Genomic DNA, 18,583 nt, shown 5'->3' on the forward strand with positions numbered 1-18,583 from the left:
AAACAGGTGCTCATCTTGTCTGGAGTCAAAGGGGCAGATTCTGGATAGGGAGAAGAAAAATCAGTGTCTGCAATATGCAGGGCAGCTGTCATTAGGGGCTGGAGGCAGGGAGCTATTTCTGCTTCTGTCTCTGGGAAGATTTGGAGCGAGGCAGCCCTGTGGCAGCTCCTGGAGTAAATGTGATGGGAGGCAATAGGTAAGCTCTGCTCTCTGCAGATGGGGCTTTCCTGTTGGCTGTGTGCACTGCTGCTTTTCTGCAGCCTGCTGCGGAGGAGCATCGTTCCTCATTTCAATTCTTATCTCCTTTTGAGATAAAGATTTTTAGGGACAAATACTGAAGAGGCAAAAGTGCCTCTTGCTCAGTTTACTCGTCTTTGCTTAAAGAGAAAAAGCCAAGAGAAAAAGCCCAGCTGTGTTTGGATGGCAGTGAGCTGTGGGCTCAGATGCTGCCGGGTTGTGCCTGCAGGAAACCTGTGCACAGAGCATTGCTGACGAGATCTTGGAGCTGCAGCAGCGTTGGGGAGCACTGAGGGGATGTGGACAGTGCTGCAGTCCCATCTCTTGGTAAGCAGTGCCCCTGAGTAATGAAAAATGGAGGAGGTTGGGCAGAGCTACGCCCTGCCGTGCTTATCTGATGTTCAGAGTGACCTCGGGATGAACCCAGCAGGTAACAGGCAATGCCTGGGCTGTGCTGGGCAGGAGGGGAAGTGCCTCAGCCTCATCTCGGTGATTATCCCACCTGCTGAAGCGTAATTAATTGCAGAGTCCCCAGGGGTTGGTTTTGCTTCCGCTAGCAGTGGATGGGGTGTCTGCCCACCGTGCTTGAGATGGCATCAAGCTGGGAGCAGCAGAAGGCTGGGGAAGAACTGTGGCTCATCAGGGGGAAATTGCCTTTTGTTTTTTCCTTTTCTTCAAGTGTGAGTGTGGGAGGCACGAGGCTCACCCTGACCCAAGGGATGCTGTCTCCTGTTTGTCCCCAGCCTCCTTGGAATCTAAGCATTGCCGTGCTCTGCCTATTTCCATGCTCAGATAGGCGAAGATGCAAAGCTGTGGCCCAGGAGATAAGTGGAGACAAAGTGGAAGGGAAGCACCAGCCTTCATCAGCAGAGATGGGCAACGGGTGTAGAGGCTGTGCTGAAGTCCTGGGCTGTGCAAGGGACAGAGCCTCAGCGCTGCTTGGTGGCTGAGCCAAAATTCAGGACCGTGGGAGCGAGCAGTCTGTGTCCAGTCAGAAACTGGAGCATCTGCCCTGCATTGGACAAGTTTTCTTCCCCACAGAGTGACGATGCTGCATTGTGCTGAGCTGCTGGGGTTACTGCCCAGGCAGAGATGTCGCTGTGCACAAAGAAATCTCTCTTCCTTGTTGAACTTGTGGTGTGGACACAGCGTGGGGCTCTTCTTTATGAAATGTGTGTTTGGGGATGGGCTATCAGGATGTTATAGCCCTAGGTTGGAGCAGGACTTTCCCAGGAGTGCAGAGAGCTCAGCAGAAGGACGCAGGGGTGCTGCTGCTCCTGGAAAAGAGGGCAGCTGAGGCTGGGGAAGGAGCTGGAAGCTGTGCACTGCCTCTGCTGCTCCTCTCCTCCTGGTCCTGTTGTATGAGGAGGAGCAGAGCCAGCTCTCATGCTGGGCCTTTCCAATCGTTTCCCATAAGCCAGATCTGCTGCCAAGCACTGGGTGGATTTTTGCTGGCTTTTGTCTCTAAGTGTTTCCAGCTGCGCAGCTGCTGGGTGCCAGCACGAAGCATCCCTCCCAAGCACTGCTTTCCCGGCAGCCAACGCAAGAAGCACGGGGACTTTGCCAGCTCACCCATCTCCCTTCATGCCATGGTCTCTGCCTGGATGCACACCCAGGTGGGGCTGCTGAAGGTCTGCCTGCACTCTCCAGGAGCACAGCCTCTGCAGGGTGACTGCCAGGGCTCCGCCATCTACTGCTGCAGCGCTCAGGGTGAGATTTGAGGTTTGGTGAAGCAGTACAGCTCAGACTGGATGGATTTCCTTAGTGTGAGATGCTGAAGTCTGGCTCCCAGGGAGGAGGGAGCTGTGGTGATACCAAACACTGCTCCTGGGGAGGCTGTCAGGCAGAAACCCGCCTGGCTCTTCTATGAGCTCGCAGTGTGAAAAGTGTGTTCCCTGTGCTCGCTCCTTTCTGACCCCTAAATGGGGAATTAAATATTGTACCTTGCAACTATTTCTTTCTTTCTCCCATCTGTGAGGACACAACTGCTGTCTCTCTGTATGCTTTATCCCTTTGTTTTTTCACCTAACCTCCTTTGCTTGACCCAACACGTGCAGTTGGGGTGGAGATGCTCATTTTCTATGTCTTTCACTGCTGTGCTCATGAGCAAATCTCTCTGGTTCTGGCATCACCCCCAGAAGACTTTACAGAGCTTGGCACGTCTCACCCCCTGTAGGTGGGTAGGTGACAGCTCTTACATGAGCACCTGTTTCTCTCTGTCCCCATGAAGAAAGCCTGGATGGAGTCTCAGTGGGGACAGGAGTAAAATGCCATGAAACCAGGGGTCCTGCAGTGCAAGGCAGGTGTTTGGCCGAGTCGCCTACCCCTAATGCAAGATTCTATGAGTTGCTGAGCCCACATGCATTGAGCAGCCTGGTTGGACATGACATTCAATGCTCAGTTCTTTGATATTTTGAGTTTTTTTTCTTTGTTGTTCAGTTTTTGGCCTTAAGTTTCCTATCCTGCACACCAATCACATTCATTTTCTTTAGGGTTTCTTATGTTCTCCAATTGCATAGCCAAGAGCCTTTCCCACTTCAACACATCTTGGCACTGCCTTCTAAGGAGAGTGACAACATCCCCATTCCCCAGATGAGAACTGATGCACAAAGAGATTTTTATGCAAAGATTGGGACAAATTTTGGGTGCCCAACATGGGACAGCTGCATGCCCAAGCACTGCTCCCTGCTTCTGCTGGCAGCAGCACCAGCTCGTGTGTAAAGGAGGATGCTCAAGCAGGAGCTTGTGGCTGTGGCAGCTCAGTGGTTATAATACAAATAATGCCAGAAAATAATATCGAGGGATTGGGGCTAGAAGATCTTAAAGGTCCCTTCTACCCCAAACTATTGGCGCTGTGAAGACATCATGCTAATGGTGCTGGACCCCGTGATAGGGGTTGTTGCTGTGGAGATGCCTGGGGCTGCGATGACGGCTGTCATGATGAATCACGAAGGAAGCTGTGCCCCAATAGCACCCTGGCCCAAAATGGCGCCGGGACCCCTCAGGGGTGGTCGCGAGGGGGCGTGGCTGAACGGAGGCGCTGGGTGGACGGGGGCGTGGTCTCGCCCCGCCCACCTCCGCCGCCGAGGGGCGGGGCTCTCCGCGGTGACGTCAGACGGCGCGCTGCTTTGCACACGGCGTGCGTGCGGCGGGGCGGGCGCGCCGGAGGTGGGGGATCCAAGATGGCGCCGTGCGGACGTGTCCGGAGCCGCTGCCCGGGCCCCGCGCTCCTCCTGCTGCTGGCGCTGGCGGCGCGGCCGGCGCTCGCCGTGCCTCCCGCTGCCGGCCTGCAGGCCGGACCCGGCTTGAACGCGGCGGGGCAGCCCGCGCAGGGAGCGGCTCCCGGTGCCGCGGGCCCGCGGGGAGCCCGAGGCGGCGGAGGCGGCTCCGGCGGCGGGTGGAAGCTGTCGGAAGAGGCGGTGTGCCGCGAGGACGTGGTGCGGCTGTGCTCCAAGCACAGCTGGGCCAACAACCTGGCCGTGCTCGAGTGCCTGCAGGACGTCCGCGAGGTGAGGGCGAGGCCCGACGGCGAACAAAGAGCGGGGCCGGGTCCGCCCTCAGCGCCGGGAGCCGCGGCCTCACGGCGGGGCGGGGTGCTGAGCGGGGCTGCGGGGCGCTCCGAGCTGCTGCCGTGCGGCCTGCCGGGCTGCGCTGCGTCCGGAGAGCCTCGCGTTTGCTTCCCGGCCCTCCTTGCAGACGGCGGATATCTCCGAGCACGGGGTGCTGCCTCCCGGGATCCGTTCCCGGCCTGACGCCCCCCGAGGACTCGTTGTTTTATCCAACTTCTCGCCGTGATTTCGGATAGCTGGTAGCAGAGCTGAGCAAGTCCTCGTGCAGCGCTTGCCCCGGCTGCAAAGCACCACGGCGTTGTCCATACATCTAACTCGCCCTTCCTGCTGCTCCCACCCCCGGGCCCTTTGGACCCCACTGGGGGCTCACGGCTCCTCTCCTGCCCACCAAGGCAGCCTCTCTTCACAGCTGTGTGGCCCCTCCCTCCTCCCCCCCCCCCCCCTTGCAATGTTTATTGGTTTTCAGCCATTTTAGCACGCTGGACCTTTGGGTGGTGCAGTTCCTCAGCTCTGTGCTGGGGTGGTTCTTGTTGATGGAGTTGAACGGGCACAGGGTTGTATGGAGAGAGGCAGAGGGATGCTCAGCGTTGTGTTGTTTGCAGCCGATACCGCCCCGTACGTTGGTTGTGCACACCTTTTGAATGCTCTGCTCTTCAAAACGTTATGCCTGCCTGTGGTTTCCCTCTCAAAGCCTGCCTCTATGGCTGGGGTTTGCTGGCCGCACTCCCGTCTGGTTGTAATACCCAGTGCTGAAGATGGATTCTTTCCTGGGCAGCGTTGGGACACCATGGGGTCATTTTGGGTTGGGATTTCTCTGCTGGAGCTCAGCAGCTGCTCTGCTATCAGCTGCTCCACGGGGCTGCGTCCCGGCCTAAGGGCTGTGTCCTGGGGGGCTGCTGGACAACTGAACCCAGCTAACTGTGCCACCTAAGTGTTACTGTTCAGGTTCTGAAGAGAAGCAGTGAGTTGTGAACATTGGGTTGTGTGCAGGGTGATGTGGGACAGGTCTGCGTCTCAGAATCCCCATTGCCTGGGGACAGTGCTGGAGGACATCGGTGGCATTTCAGCTGTCACTCTTGTCACCACAGCTTGTCGTTTCTACCCCAGCACATCTGTCAGCTCGCTTGGAGGGTACTCAAAAAGTAGCAGCCATGTTTTAATATGGAGGAGAACGATGGCGAGTGTCAGTGTACAACAGAATGCTGTTGGGATGGTGCTGGGGAGGGCAGCGTTGGGGTGCTGCTTTGCTGCAGGTAGCAGGTGAGGGTTTGGGTTGTGGTTTGGCTGCTTCCGCCCAATGCTTACGATGATCTTCTCGAAAGAGGAGTTCCTCAAAAGCAGAGGAGCTTTCAATTTGAGGCTGGGAATGTTATTAAGAGCTCAGTTGGTTCTATTTTCTCTTCGTGGTGCGATACTGAGATACTCTTAAATCAGAATAATCAGGAAGGAGCTCCTTGAAGCCTTGGGTTCATGAGGTATAGGTGAAGGATGGTGTAAGCAGCCGTGATCACATTGTTCCAAATGCGTTCATCTTCTTCTAGTGGAAGTTATTTGTGCCCTGGCCACGTTCCTTTTTCAGGGTTCATTGAAATTTGTCATCAGCATTGTATTTTTTTTTAATCTGAATTTTATGAAGGTAGGGGAAGGGCAGAAGAAGGGCAGTGCACTCTTGGTACTCAGAGGTGTGTCTGAAAAGAGTTTCGCGGAGCCCTTCTGCTCGCTGCCCACTTCGCTGTGCAGGAAGGCTGCAGCTCAGAGCCCTGCTGTGGGCTGCCCACTAAACTCAGTGGTTATAATACAAATGATGCCAGGAAATAAAAACACATTTGCTGGGTAGATGGTGTGCATGGCTAATGGTGGCTTTGCATTTAGAGCACGGCAGAGTTTTTGATTTTTGAGGTAGGTATGGAAATACCTTAACGGGGCATGGGAGCTGTGCTGGTTTGTTGGCAGATGTATTTCTGCAGTTAAAACATCTTAATTCACTGATTAAGCAGACCTTGCTTGATGCTGTGATTTGTTTAAAGCAGTTTTGTGGGCTGGTAACAACAATACTTTGCAATACCAATAGATGGATATCAGTGTGATTGCAGTGTGGGAGAAGGCTGCAGAGTTTTCCTAGAGCTCAGACAGCAGTGGTTGGGTTGGGGTTGCAGATGGAGGCTTTGGCTGCACACTCCTTTGTCCCGGGGGGGCTGTTCTGCAGGGACAGTGCTTCAGGGGGAAGCCCCTCTGTCTCCATGCTGAGGGTTGGCTTCGGGATGGGAGAAGTGCATCGCTTGGGGATGTGACAGCGTGTGCTGTGCTGTGCTGTGCTGTGCACACCTTTGTCTCCTCGTGAGCCCACGCGTGGTCAGAGCTGGATGCACTGAGCAGGATCACCTGCTCTGAGATGGAGAGGCCAAGCAGCGGTGCTCGCTCGGAGCCTTCACCTCTTTGGGGGTGCTGTGGCTGTAAGTCAGGTACTGTGTGCTCCTGCCCAGTGTCTGCTGTTCTGCTCTCCTGGCCAGGAGCTGGAGCTCGGAGCCCTGCCTGCAACTCGTGGTTGTGCCGCTTGGAGAGCTTCGTTTGTTTGTTTAACCTCAGCGATGCGCTGGGTTGAATGGAGGCTGTTTTGAGTCAGCCTGCTGCATGAGCTCATGTGTGAGCAGATACTGGCATCACTTCGGGCTCTTACAGCATTGAAAGCACCAGGGTAGGATTCCTGCCCGCAGCTGCAAGGAATGGAGGGCTGCAGATGGTGCTGCACGCGTCTGGGTTTGGAGGGAAGGCAGGCAGAGAAGACCAGCAGTTTGCTGAGCAGCAATCCCTCTCAGTGCTGATGGCACTGGAGGACCTCCCGGTGCCTTCAGGTGAGCACATGGCAGGGCAGCAGGCTGCTCTGGTTGCTGTTGCTGGTTGGCATGCAGGGCGGGCTCTTTGTGCCTGTAGCACTACCGTTGGGTTCAGACAGCAACATGCAAAGGGATTTTTTTTTTAAAGCAATGATCAGAAACCTGGGAAACGTACCTTAAGCCTTGCCAAAGGCTGTGCTTACGCTGTCCCTTTCTTCTAAGGGCTGTTGACCTGGTGATGACTCCAAGCTGGCTGCGCTCGCCGTGGGAGCTCAGAAGCTCTTACATCCTCAAGGAAGAAAGGGATGGGATGGTTCCAGCAGCTGAAGTTGAGCTAACTTAAAGGGTTACAGTTCTAAGAGATTGAATTAACCATTGGACTGTAGCTGGATGCTCAGTGTGTGTCTGTACTGGGACCCCCAGCTAGCACTCTGCCTCACACTGAATGTGAGGAAGGATTTCTGGTGGTTCATGGCAGGTGGAAGCTACCTGGGACGCTCAGAACAGTGCCTCCTCCTCAGAGATGTGCACAGTGGGAGGTGCAACCCCCAGAGCCAGTTCTGTGCTTTCCTTGGCACGCCTGCACTCATATTAGCTGGTTCAACACAGGTTTGGGATGTTTGGTTTAATAAAAGGGGATTATCTTCCAAGCCTGCCTCCTCCAGGGATGCATGGAGAACCAGCAGAGGCAGCTTGGTGCAGCCCAAACTTGGCTGCTTCGAAGGAAGTGTTGTAGGCAGGTGCTGTGCTGCCTCTGTTGGTACCTCTGCCGGTACAGAGCTGCTGGCTCAGAGTTCTCTTGCTTGCAGGTGAACACTGTTTTCTTGGTGGGCTTGGGTTGTTTTGGTCCTGGGAAAATGTACAATTTCTTTTGGAAAAGCCTTACAGTTATTCTTGCTAATTAAAAAAATACAGAAGCCACCCCCCAGCCAGATGAATAGAAGGTCTGGGTAATTGTCTTTTCATTTTAAATCTTGCCTCAAAATAGTTGGTTTTTTTTTTTTTTTTTTTTTTTTTTTTTGATCTTCTGTCTCATTTCGTTTCGAGCTGTGTGAAGTTGGTTGCCATGGCATTAAAAAAAACCCAAGAACTCAATTCTGTCAGCACATTCACTGCAACAGGTTGCCCAAGGAGGCTGTGGATGCCCCATCCCTGCAGGCATTCAAGGCCAGGCTGGATGTGGCTCTGGGCAGCCTGGGCTGCTGGTTGGCGACCTGCACACAGCAGGGGGTTGGAACTGGATGAGCACTGTGGTCCTTTTCAACCCAGGCCATTCTGTGGCTCTGTGGTTTTATGATTGCTCTTTACCATCAAGGGATGCTTTTATTTCAGGGATGGTGATTTGTGCTGGGATGGTGTGAGGGTCCTCCTCCCCCAGGTTCCCTCTGTGCTGGGCAGTTACTGAAAAGGCACTGCTCTGTTCTGGGTCAGAGCTGCAGGGCTTCTCTTGGCCTGCTTTCCTTGTGGCCTTAGGGTTATAGCACTTGATTGAAGGTGCTCCTATTAGAGCACGTCTCAAGTTGGCCTTTGCTTGAGTTGTACCTGAGATGTCTCCATTGTTGCTGTGTATTCTGTGAAACACTTCTCTGATTTTTCAGGAGCTCTGAGTCCCTCGGAGCAGGCAGCTGGTTCTGTCGATGTAATGAAGCATTGCCCTGTGGGGTAGGTGGTTAAAGCCAGCACTTCTGCAGCCCTGCTGTGCAAAACCAGCCAGGCAAACGTGCTGGTTTTTGTTTAAAGAATAACTCCTAGCTTACTCCAAATACACGCCTATCATTCAGTGACAACTTAGTTATCTCAGCATCTTAGAATCACGCTGGTGGGAGAAGACTGCTAAGATCATCTTTCAGCCCCAGCCCTTCGGATCCTGGTGGAGCGGAGGTTCGTGGCCCTACAGCCTCCTATGGCTCCTCATGGCCCCACAAACCCCACCCATCCCTGCCCTCCCCACGCTCAGGAGTTTGGTCACAGAGATGTTTTCTTCCAGCCTGTTCAGTGCTTTCCTCCAAGTGAGCTGCAGAGCACACCCAGCTGAGTGCGTCTTCTAAGCGATGCACTAATTGCCCTGCAGGAAAGTTTTGCTAGTTGTTGTTTAATTCTTTTATTTCTGCTTGGCTTGTAGGCTTCCCACAGCCGTCCAGGCTTGGCTTGAGCTGAGTCAACTTCCAGCGCACTGCTCTGCAGCTGAGCTGAAGGAAGGTCTGGAAGAAGCTCACAGTGGCTCCTCGTTACCAAACTGTTTTCTGTCTCTGTGCTCCCTCTTTCCACATGTGTCATAAAGTCAGTGCAGCAAACCACCTTCGCCTGACGTCAGCGCAGCAATGCAGTGTCACGGCGTATGGTGTGAATTGTGCACGGGGCCACGAGCTGCATTCCTGGGGGTTTAAACAAGTCAGTATTCATCTAATCCTCTTATTGTAGCACTCAGACAGGCTGGCTGCAGCCTGCTGCCCATTGGTACAGTGGCCTGAGGAAGTGCAGATGGAGGGCTGTTGTGTGCAAGGTGTGTTTGCCAGGTGTTTATGCGCGGTGACCCTGCTGCTTCTGGTGTCTGCTGGTTCTGAGTCGATGCTGCTGCGTTCTGATGTTTGAGGCAGCGATGAGTGAATGGCTGGGTCTGTCACCACGGCACGCGGTGCCTTGCTGGAGCTGACTGGAGCCTTGCTGGAGCTGTCTGGCTAAGGGATAGGTGTGCTGTGCTGTGCTGTGCAGCCCTCAGAGCGCTGTGCCGCCGTCGTTAACGAAGCGTGGAGAAGTCTGAGCTGCATTTCGTGGTTGGCAACCAGAACTGCATTCTTAATGAGTAGTGTAGAGCAACACACAGGGAAATCTTCTTAGGCGCAGTGGAACTGGTGGAGCACAGCGTGCTGTGAAGTGCTGTTTGAATGGGAGATTTCTTGTGGCAACCTTAATAATCCATTTTTTCTGCTTAAAACACGGATTTTCTGCAGCTGCCAGCTTTTCAGACAGGGATCCAGCAGGATTTCAGGTCACCGCTTACCAGAAGAAGTACAGGTTGGAAAATACTTGGCAGCAGTTGTGGCTGGAAAGCAGAGCTGTCGGAGTCACCGTCTGCAGCAGGAGACCAAAGATGTTGTGAGTGTGGTAACGGGGTTTGCTTCTCAGCAGAAAGCAGCAGCCATCTTCACCTGTCTTGTTTCTACTTAGCTGTATGAAGTCTTCGCTTTTGAAAGCAGAAAAAGCTGAAGTGCTGACTTCCAGTCTGAGTCTTCCCTGTGAGTGCAGGGCTGGGGCTCAGACAGTGAGCTCTTTGCTGGCTTGGTGCATCCCAGCAGCTGAGTGTGGTTTCACCCAGCATCGGCAGGAAACAGCTTTTCGCTCAGCTCAACCACAGCTCTGAGGGTGTGCGCTCATTCTAATTGTTAATAGCCTTAATTGGAAGTATAGCTGTGGAAGACTAATAGTAGGAAGGGTGGGATTGTATATCCACCTTGTGGAGCACAGTCACACCCGCAGCTTGCTGCGTTCTTTATGAATCTCTCCTGTACTTCAGCAAGCAATGAACATGCAACAGATCATCACTGCAAATGCTCCCAATGCCTGCAGTGACAGCAGCAGTGGGCAGGGAGATGTTCCTGGAAAAACACAGCTTGTTGCAGCTCAGGTAGGACTTAGCAACTGGGCTTCAGACTGTTTGCATCATACCCATTTCACACACTCCAAGGCTATGTTGGCTTTGCCTCTGTGAGCTGAGACCTACATGGAGGGGAAAGATGCAGCAAGCCACAAAGCAGGGCTTTGCCTCCCACCCCTCCTTCAGGCGGTTGTGAGCTCTTGTGGTGTCCTGCTGTAGAAAGCCATAGTCTAAACTTGTTCTGTTTGGGAGAGGGCGGATGGAATTTAAATAATTCTTTGTATATCAGCTCTTCCCAAAGCAATTTCCCAAATTCTTCCCACTGTTGAGACATTCTGGTGAGATCTGTCATGAATTCATGAAGCCTTTAAAGGTTAATTTACAAATGTTGCCTTCTGATGACCGCTGACCGCTTTATTCGCTGGGGTTCACAGCACCCTAGAATACCGAGAAGGCATTTCCTGAAAACTTTATTAGAATACTGGGGGGCTCAGTTAGCCTTTGTGGTGCTCCCCCATGGAGTAGTGAACCTGGATTTCTTTGCCTCTTCAGAAGGTAGAGGGTCGGTTGCTTTGCTGGCCCTCCATGGATTGTCAGATTGCATGTGGATTGTCAGATCTGTACCTTCCTGGCAAAAGTAGAGTCGGAAAGGAAAGTAGAATCAGAAATTGGAGTAGAATCAGAAAGGTTGGAAAAGAGCTCTCAGATCCCCAAGTCCAGCCCACCGTACTGTGCCCAGTGCTCACCTCCCTCAGTGCCACATCCCCATGGCTCTGGGACGCCTCCAGGGTGGGGACTCCCCCAACTCTCCGGGCAGCCTGTTCCAAAGACGTATTTGTGGAACAAAGCTGCACAGATGCTTTCCTGATCCTGAATCCTCCTGGAAACGATGGGAAGTAGGACTGGGTCAAAGTTACCCACCCCTCTGCTTTTGGGCACGTGCCCATGCTGAGCGGTGAAGGTGGATGCTCTTCTTTTTTTTATAGTGTGGATTTTTTTCACTACTTTGCTTGTCAAACCAAAGCCATCCTAGCCGAGCCATCTTAATTAAGTCCTTCCAGGACAAGATGTAGGAACTGTTGTTCTGGCCTATTCTAGTCTAGGAAGTGCTAATTTTCCTAGAAATAGATTGTAGTATGCCATGGAGGTGCCGTGCCCTTCTGATTCTGGTAAAAATCCCAGGGTTTGCCTGATGGCGGTGAATGTAGCAGCTGCATTGGTTTCACAGAAGAGCAGTTCAGAGGCTTCTGTTATAACCTCTTGCTTCTTGGATCTCATGGCACGTTGCTGGGTTCTGGCTGTGGAAGTATTTATCTTCAGGTGCCCCTGTTCTCTTTGGGGTGATAGAATGGTAGGATGCCCTCTTTCCCTGGAAGAGATGCACAGTTGGTTGAACCTCTCATTCGTTCCATTGGTTGAACAGTAGGCTGGGGAGGCTTGTCTTGGTGTTCAGGCAGCAGCGGTTGTTGGCAGCCACCAAACCACAGCACGTGTGCTGCGTACCTGAGGCTGATGGTGCTTTCTTTGGGCTGGGTGTGGATGAGAACCTGTCTGGTGATCCTGCATTGCTCAAGGAACTCGAGTTTCTGGTTAAAATAACTTTGGTATCCTCAGCAACAGCAGAGTGGGACACAGGTGGTGAGCGTGGGCAAAGCAGTGAGTCTGCATCGGTGCTGCGAGCGGAGGTGAGGTTTGTTTTTGTTTTTCCTTGTCAGCATTGCGGGTTCCATAACAGCTGAGGTTTGCCTTGTAGTCTTGGGGATGGTTAGCATCTTGTAATGTCGAGCAAATTGCAGTTTTTTTCTTAATTAGTCTCTCGGCTGAGGGAGATATAGCTGTGTTCCTTTCCATACCAAGAAGTGCCAATGTGTGATGCGCTCACTGGCAAGATGTGCTGTGTGAGAAGATAAGGGTGCAGTGGGTATGGATGTGAGTTACTTGGTGTTTGCATTCTTTCCTGCTGTCTGTCACTAGCTCTAACCCATAGAAAGTGCTTTGTGAGGAGCGGGTCAGAGTTCCTTTTGTCTGCAGCCTCTCAGTGGGATTGAAGTGTTTCTTAATCCTCCTGTGGCAGATCTGCAGCTGGTGTCGGTCCAAAAGGACTGGGCCATGCGTGGGGCTGTCCTCAGAGAGAGGTGTGGTATGGGGCAGGATGTTGCTGCCCTGGAGAGCTCGTCTGTTCTTGGAGCTGGTAGTTACTGACTGGTGGGTGTTTGCTGTAGGCTTCCTGTAGGCGTGTGTCCTCCCTTGCATGTGAGAAGGAACCTGGGAGCAGCTGTAGGAAGAGGGAAGGGATGCAAGCAGCTCATCCCCACGTTCTAGCTAAATTTGTCTTGTACCTATGCTAACAGTACCTGCCAAGTTGTGTGTAATCTGCAGCAAGCTTGGAGCGTGAGCTGAGATCCGTGTGATGAATGCCACCTGTGGCTTTGGAGATGTTGCAGTGGTGGTAAGGCTGGCACAGCGGGGCGGTCCTACCCCTGCTCTCAGGGGAGAAAGATGTCAGTGTTCAGCAGCATCTCAAGGTAGCCCTTTTGAGAGGGGGTGTTCAACCCTGCCCCAGGGAGAGATGTCTCTGGGTACAACGCCCTGTGCTCGTGTAGCTTTTGAGATCCAGCCCTTGCATACAAAGATCTTGGTGCAGCTTATTCGTCTCATTCCTTTCCAAATGGTTTCATTACAGAGATTTCCTGTTTTGAAGAAGGGATTGTCCTGGGAATGCTTTTGGCTATTTTGGAGGAACGCGTGTGTTCCAACTGGTAGAGGACCTGGTGCTCTAACTCTGCGTGCAGTAACAGCATGATGGAGTGGGCCAATCCAAAATTTGTAGGCTTTCCCTTTCTGAGCTGCCTGTGTCAGGCAGGGCAATGTGAGCCCAAGGTTCTGCTGTCCCAACTTTCTGGTGTCTTTGAGATGCTTTGGTAGAACGCTTAAAGGAGAGAGTTCCTGGAAAGCCATATCCACTGTGTGCTGCTGCGATTTTGTGCACCAGGACGTGTTCTCAGGGGAGACTGAAGCGTGGTGACCTCAGAGGCTCAAGGTGGGGTTCATCACCCCACAGCATGCTGCTCAAGGCAGGAGGAGGAAGGCTTTGGCTGTGTAAATGAATTCAGATTAGATACCTAATGGAAAGCATGTTTTAATGAGCCCAGGCTAATTACTCTGTTAAGTTCTTGATCAATACATAGGAGACTTAAAACTACTTGTAGATTGTTTTATTTTTTTTAAATTTGCCCTCTCTGTATCTTGTAAGTGTTATGCATCTGATCAAAGCAGCCGGAGGCTCTTGGGCTGCAGTGCTGCTTCCCCAGGGCCCTGTGTCTTAGGGGCACTGAGTGCTGCAGGCTGAGCTCTTCCGAAAGCGTTGAGTTTTGGGTGGGAAATGTGGGTAAAGAAATGGTCTGAGGGCTGACGGTAGGAGAGAAGACGAGTTTTTCTTCTTACTAAGCTGTTGTGTTAAAATGTGCAGGTCTATTAGTTGGAGCACCCTAATGAGATCTGCCTTCTGCTTTAGGTTGGAAGCTGTTCCGTGTGCTTGGTGTAGGCTGACAAGGCAGATATGAGGGAATGGCTCTCTACAAGAGGAGTTCCTGTAAATATTTGTCTGTGTACACCCGTGTTGTGACCTGCACAGAGCCGTCTCTGCTGCTGTCAGACGTGGTTTGCTCCATTTTCTTGTGTGCAAATTGCAGTGGACTCGGTGTTAATTAATGTCAGGCAGGCGGCCTTACCCTTAAGGGATAAAGTCCTGTGTTTAAATTGGTTATACTAAGGAAACTGGGAAACGTGAAGTCTCTTCTCATCCAGCTAATTAGGCAGCCCGTGGATGACGTGCTCGTAGTAACACATCACCGTGGGTGTGCAGAAGGGAAGAAGGGGTGTATCAGTGCAGCCGGGGAGCGGTAAGTCAGCAGTCAGCTTGCATGGCCATGGCTCAGGGTTTTGCTGCATGAATTCTTTGCATTACTCCTTGAGAGACTGCAGCTTTGTCACACGGGTGGCTCCTGTCTGTGTGTGCTCGACCCAGGGCAGCTCAGGCCTTGGCGGAGTTGGTGGATGGCTGGGAGGTGATGTGGGACCGCTGGGGGCCTTCGGTGCACCCCGACACAGCACTTGGAGGAAACCTCCTCCGTGAGGCTTCCAGATGAAAAGACAGAATGGCGATGCACAGACTTTGTTCTCTGCTCCCTTGGAAAGCCGGATTTTCATGCCTTACGTAATTGTGGAGCACACGTCCCGTGTTGTCTTATCTTCCATTGGCGGCGGTGCTTTTGTGCTTAACTCGTCTGCTTTGTTTCATTGTTGATACAGCTCTTGTTGAAAGGAAAAAGTCCCTGTTCTGTTATCGAGGGATTGTTCAAGCATGACTAGAGATAAAATTAACTGGCAGGTCACAGCGCTGTGTGCTCCGAGGAGTGGCTGAAAATGATGGCTTGTGTTCCTGGGCTGAGCACGAGCTCAGGCAGTGATAGGAACGGATAGGAGTGACCAGGGGATGTCAGCTGGGCTGGGACCGGGGTCTGAAAGGACAGGAGCCAACCTCAGTGGGCTTATTTTCTTCAAATAAAAGCCTAACAACTATTCTGCAGTTAACGTTCTTCAGTGCTTTTGTGCTTGCAGGAGGTGTGGCTGCCCTGCCTCGTGCTCTGGTTGCACGGCTGCTCCGCTGTTGCAGTTAAAGAGTGTTGAGATGCCTGGAGAGCTGGTGCTGCCCCATCCCTGCAGGCAGCCAGGGTCAGGGAACGGGGCTGTGAGCACTGATGGAGCTGTGGGTGTCCCTGCTCAGTGCAGGGAGTGGGAACAGATGGCCTTTGAAGCTCTCTTCCAACTCAAGTGATCCTATGATTTAACCCAACGGGAGCAGTTTCATTGCAGCACCGGTGCTGCTTGTTTTCTTCTTCAGATACTTTTTCTTAGGGCCTCTGCTGCAGGTAACACCTGTAACACCTGTTTGGCAGAGGAGCGTGTTGGAGACTTCAGCAGTGTTGGAAAACTGTTCTGAGAACAGGTAAACCCGCTCTGTTTTGCCGTGAACTCCCAGCACAGACCCTGTGTGCTCTGCTTGGACTTCCAGCAGCAGCACAGAGAAAGGGCCACAGCCCTTCAGTCTTCACACGATGAGTTTATGCAGTGATATTACAGGATTTTCATCATTTACCACTTAATTTTGTGTAATTCCCTCTCTAATAACATAATTGAATTTTCAGCTTTCCTCTTAGGTACTCGAAACAAAAGCAGGTTGTTTCTTGTTGGGTCAGCCACGGCGCTGTGTTCCTTGTTCCTTACTTGATGCAGTAAGTGTTATTAACGAGGCAGCACGGCTGGTGGTCCCCAGCTCGATGTGCCATGCTCAGAAACCTGCTTAATTAGGTGTTAAAATCCGATGTGTTGCTGTGCAGGCTCCCTTGCAGGCTGGGTGCAAGCAGTTCAAATGCTGCCGCTGGTTAAAATCAAAGAGAACTTTGCAGCTGGCTGAGCTGACACAGTACCTTCCGTGGTTTTCAGCAGCTTTACGTTCTCCTGCAAGGATATCTTTGGCCGAACCGTAGGTGGGTTCATTCATTCCACTGTAATATATGTACATGAAATGCTTTCTTTGCTGTTGCTGGGTTCAGAGGAGCCTTCTGTGCCACAGCTTGTTGCTGTGTGCTCAGTTACACCTGCTGCTTGCTTGCAGAACTGAGCTGTGAGTTGAGCTACTGACTGAACCCACACCTTTGACCAACTTTGGGAGGCTCAGCTTAGCTCGGCAGTGCAGCTCCTCAAACAGCAGCGATAACCATGGCATTCAGTGTGCTGGCATGAGCAGAGGGATGGCTGTGCCCATCTCATGTCCTTTTCTCTCTGCTGTTCCTTCTTAACCCTGCAGGGATGTGAGCAGCAAGCAGGATGGGGTGAGTGTGCAAGGCACAGCTGCTGGAGTGGGACCAGCTGCACACCTCTCCTGCACAGCTCGTCCTTTCAGGTGCAATTCACTGTGAGAGCAGGAGCCTTTCTGATTAGAATCGTTTCCTGTTATTTCTTCTGTTGCTCAAATGTGCTGATTTGCTCTGCGAGCCTCAGAAGGTGTCTGGTCTCAGAGCAGTTTGTGATGTGATGTGTGTGTGTGGGGATGGATGTGCTTGGGTTCAGGGTTAGGGCTCAGGGCAGCTTGCTGGCCACAGGAGATGTGCCTGCAGAGATGTGGGTGTTCAGGGGAAGAAAGCTTCCCTGCCCCTTCCAGTCAGCACAGAAAGGCTGCCTGGTGTAATTTTCTGGTGACCTGCTTCTAATTAACATGCAAATTAACTGCTTGGTGCTGGGGATTGGGATTGCAAATACTAAGTGCTAATGTGCATTAGGCAGGGAAATCCCCAGCATCTGTTCAGCTCCAGCACCGCCTTCACTTTGCTGCAGCCCCCACCAAGGCACAGCAATCCCCCTGCTGCCAAATGGCTCCTCTGCCTCCCTTCAGACAGAGAGGTTTGTAGCTCTGTCAGTTGGATGCTGGCTCACTGCAAATGCCTGCCAGGAAAGCAGATGGGATGGGCTGCCCCGCACTCAGGAGGCATTGCAGTGGTCACAGTGGGGCTGTGCCTCTGCCCTCAGGAACCTGCTCATTTGGAGCATCCCCTGCTGCCCAGGTCTGTAACAGCTGACTTAGTACTGCCTTGCTGTTCAAGGTACATTAAAACCCGCTTGACTTTCGGCTCACAGTTTGTTCCCAGTGCTGGCAATCAAGGAAGGCCCATAATGCAAAATGAGCAGATTTGGAATGATAAAACTGAGGCAAGGAAGTGCTCAAAACCCCACTTTGCCCCCACCTCTGAAATTCGGCCTAAGCTTCCCAGGTGAAAAATGGTGAAGTGTCAGACTGTCAACAAAACACCATCAATTCTGGTGCAGGGAAGACCTGCCTCTGTTTGTCTGGGGCGTGCTGTGATGCTGCCGTGTAGAGCCTGAAAGCTGCACGCCTCTCCTGCCTTGGTTAGTATAAAGCCTCACTCTGCTAATCCTACTCCCACCGCAATTTTAAATAGAAGATGGGGAAGAAGGATCAAGCCTTCAGTTCAAAATAATTGATGGATTAACTCCCTTTTCCTTATCTGGAAGGGCAGTGAGCTGGCTGGGAGCCCCACCTGTGTCAGTAGGAGCTCACCTGTTCCAGCAAGGCTTGCTGTGTGATGGAGCTGCTCTGGGAGGCAGCCAGCCAGAAATGCACACCCTGGTGTGCCAAACAAAGACAAGGATGAGTTCAGGGGTGCAGGAGGTCAGCGAGCTTGGCGCTTACCAGGAATCAAGTCTGTGTTTGTCTGCTCTGCTTTTCAAGTGGTACGTAGAGAAATGTGCTGTTCCAGTGACCTGCACTGCGTTGGAGAGTTGCTCCCCCACTTCTGGAGTAGGTCCCAATGGTTGTGGTGAGCTGCAGAGCTGAGCAGAGGAACAGAGCTGATGTTGGACGCTTTTGGGCAGGGAAACCAGCTCACACCCACTGCCCCATTCCCTAAGAGCAAGCTGCAGCAAGTCTGGGTTTGCAGAAGCAAGTTTTATTTATGTACCTCGGAGCTCTGGTGATCCTAGCAAGCGATCCTTGTGTGACTCTAGCAATGGGAATCAGTCGAGGCCGGTTCACTGAAAAGCTTGAGGGAAGAACATATTGTTGGATGGCGTGCTTTCTTTGCAGGTGTGCACCGTGAGGACGAGGGGAAGCACTCAGGTTTCTGAGGGCTGTCACTTGTTGGAAGATGCCCACTTGAGGACGCAGGGCTGACGGCAGGTTGCAGTGCGTGCACTCTGAGAAGCAGCTTTGCAAGTTCAAATGGCAGGAGCCTGCTTTGTCTGAAATTATTACTTGCAAACGTGTGAACCCGCGGGAAGCTGCAGTGCTAATGCTTGTGATAACAAGCCTGGGAGCTGGGTCGGAGCAGCAGTGCATCTGGCTGGCTTTGGTGTCAGGGCTCTCCTGGGGTTGCTGCAGGTCTGTAGCAATGTGGTGCTTGCCTGCAGAGTGCTGTTTGCAAGCTATGGGCTCTAACATAATAACCAGTATAGCTGACAAGGACCAAATGAGCTTTTTTTGTTTTGAGAAGCACAGTGCATCTAGGCATCTAGCACAGGAAGGTGCAGCATGGTAGGGTTACAGATGCCTCTCTGCAACTCACTGCCTCTTCTCACCCAGTTTGCATGCAGAATTGGCTGCAGCTCTGGCACAGCAGAACAATTCAGGAGAGTCAGCACGGGAGCGTGGCTTCCCCACAGGTTTGTGCCCTTCTTTGGTCTCTGAGGTTCCCAGTACATGGACGTTTGGCTGGATGATCTCACTCGTCCTGCAGAGAAAAGAATACACATTTTTTTGCTGGCCTCTGGCC

The 18,583-nt window shown here is 52.4% G+C and overlaps 1 protein-coding gene across 1 annotated transcript in view; it reads left to right on the top strand.

The window, feature by feature from the left end:
* Positions 1-3,340: 3,340 nt before the first annotated feature.
* Positions 3,341-18,583, top strand: part of GLG1 (golgi glycoprotein 1) — a 59,488-nt gene continuing 44,245 nt past the window's right edge. Inside the window, exon 1 of the mRNA XM_085235055.1 lies at positions 3,341-3,746. Coding sequence (XP_085091181.1) covers positions 3,420-3,746 — 327 coding nt within the window. The 5' untranslated portion in view covers positions 3,341-3,419. The remainder of the gene's footprint in view (positions 3,747-18,583) is intronic.

This window comes from Meleagris gallopavo, chromosome 13, assembly GCF_905368555.1.
Source record: "Meleagris gallopavo chromosome 13, MGAL_WU_HG_1.1, whole genome shotgun sequence".
NCBI classification, from domain to species: Eukaryota; Metazoa; Chordata; class Aves; order Galliformes; family Phasianidae; genus Meleagris; species Meleagris gallopavo.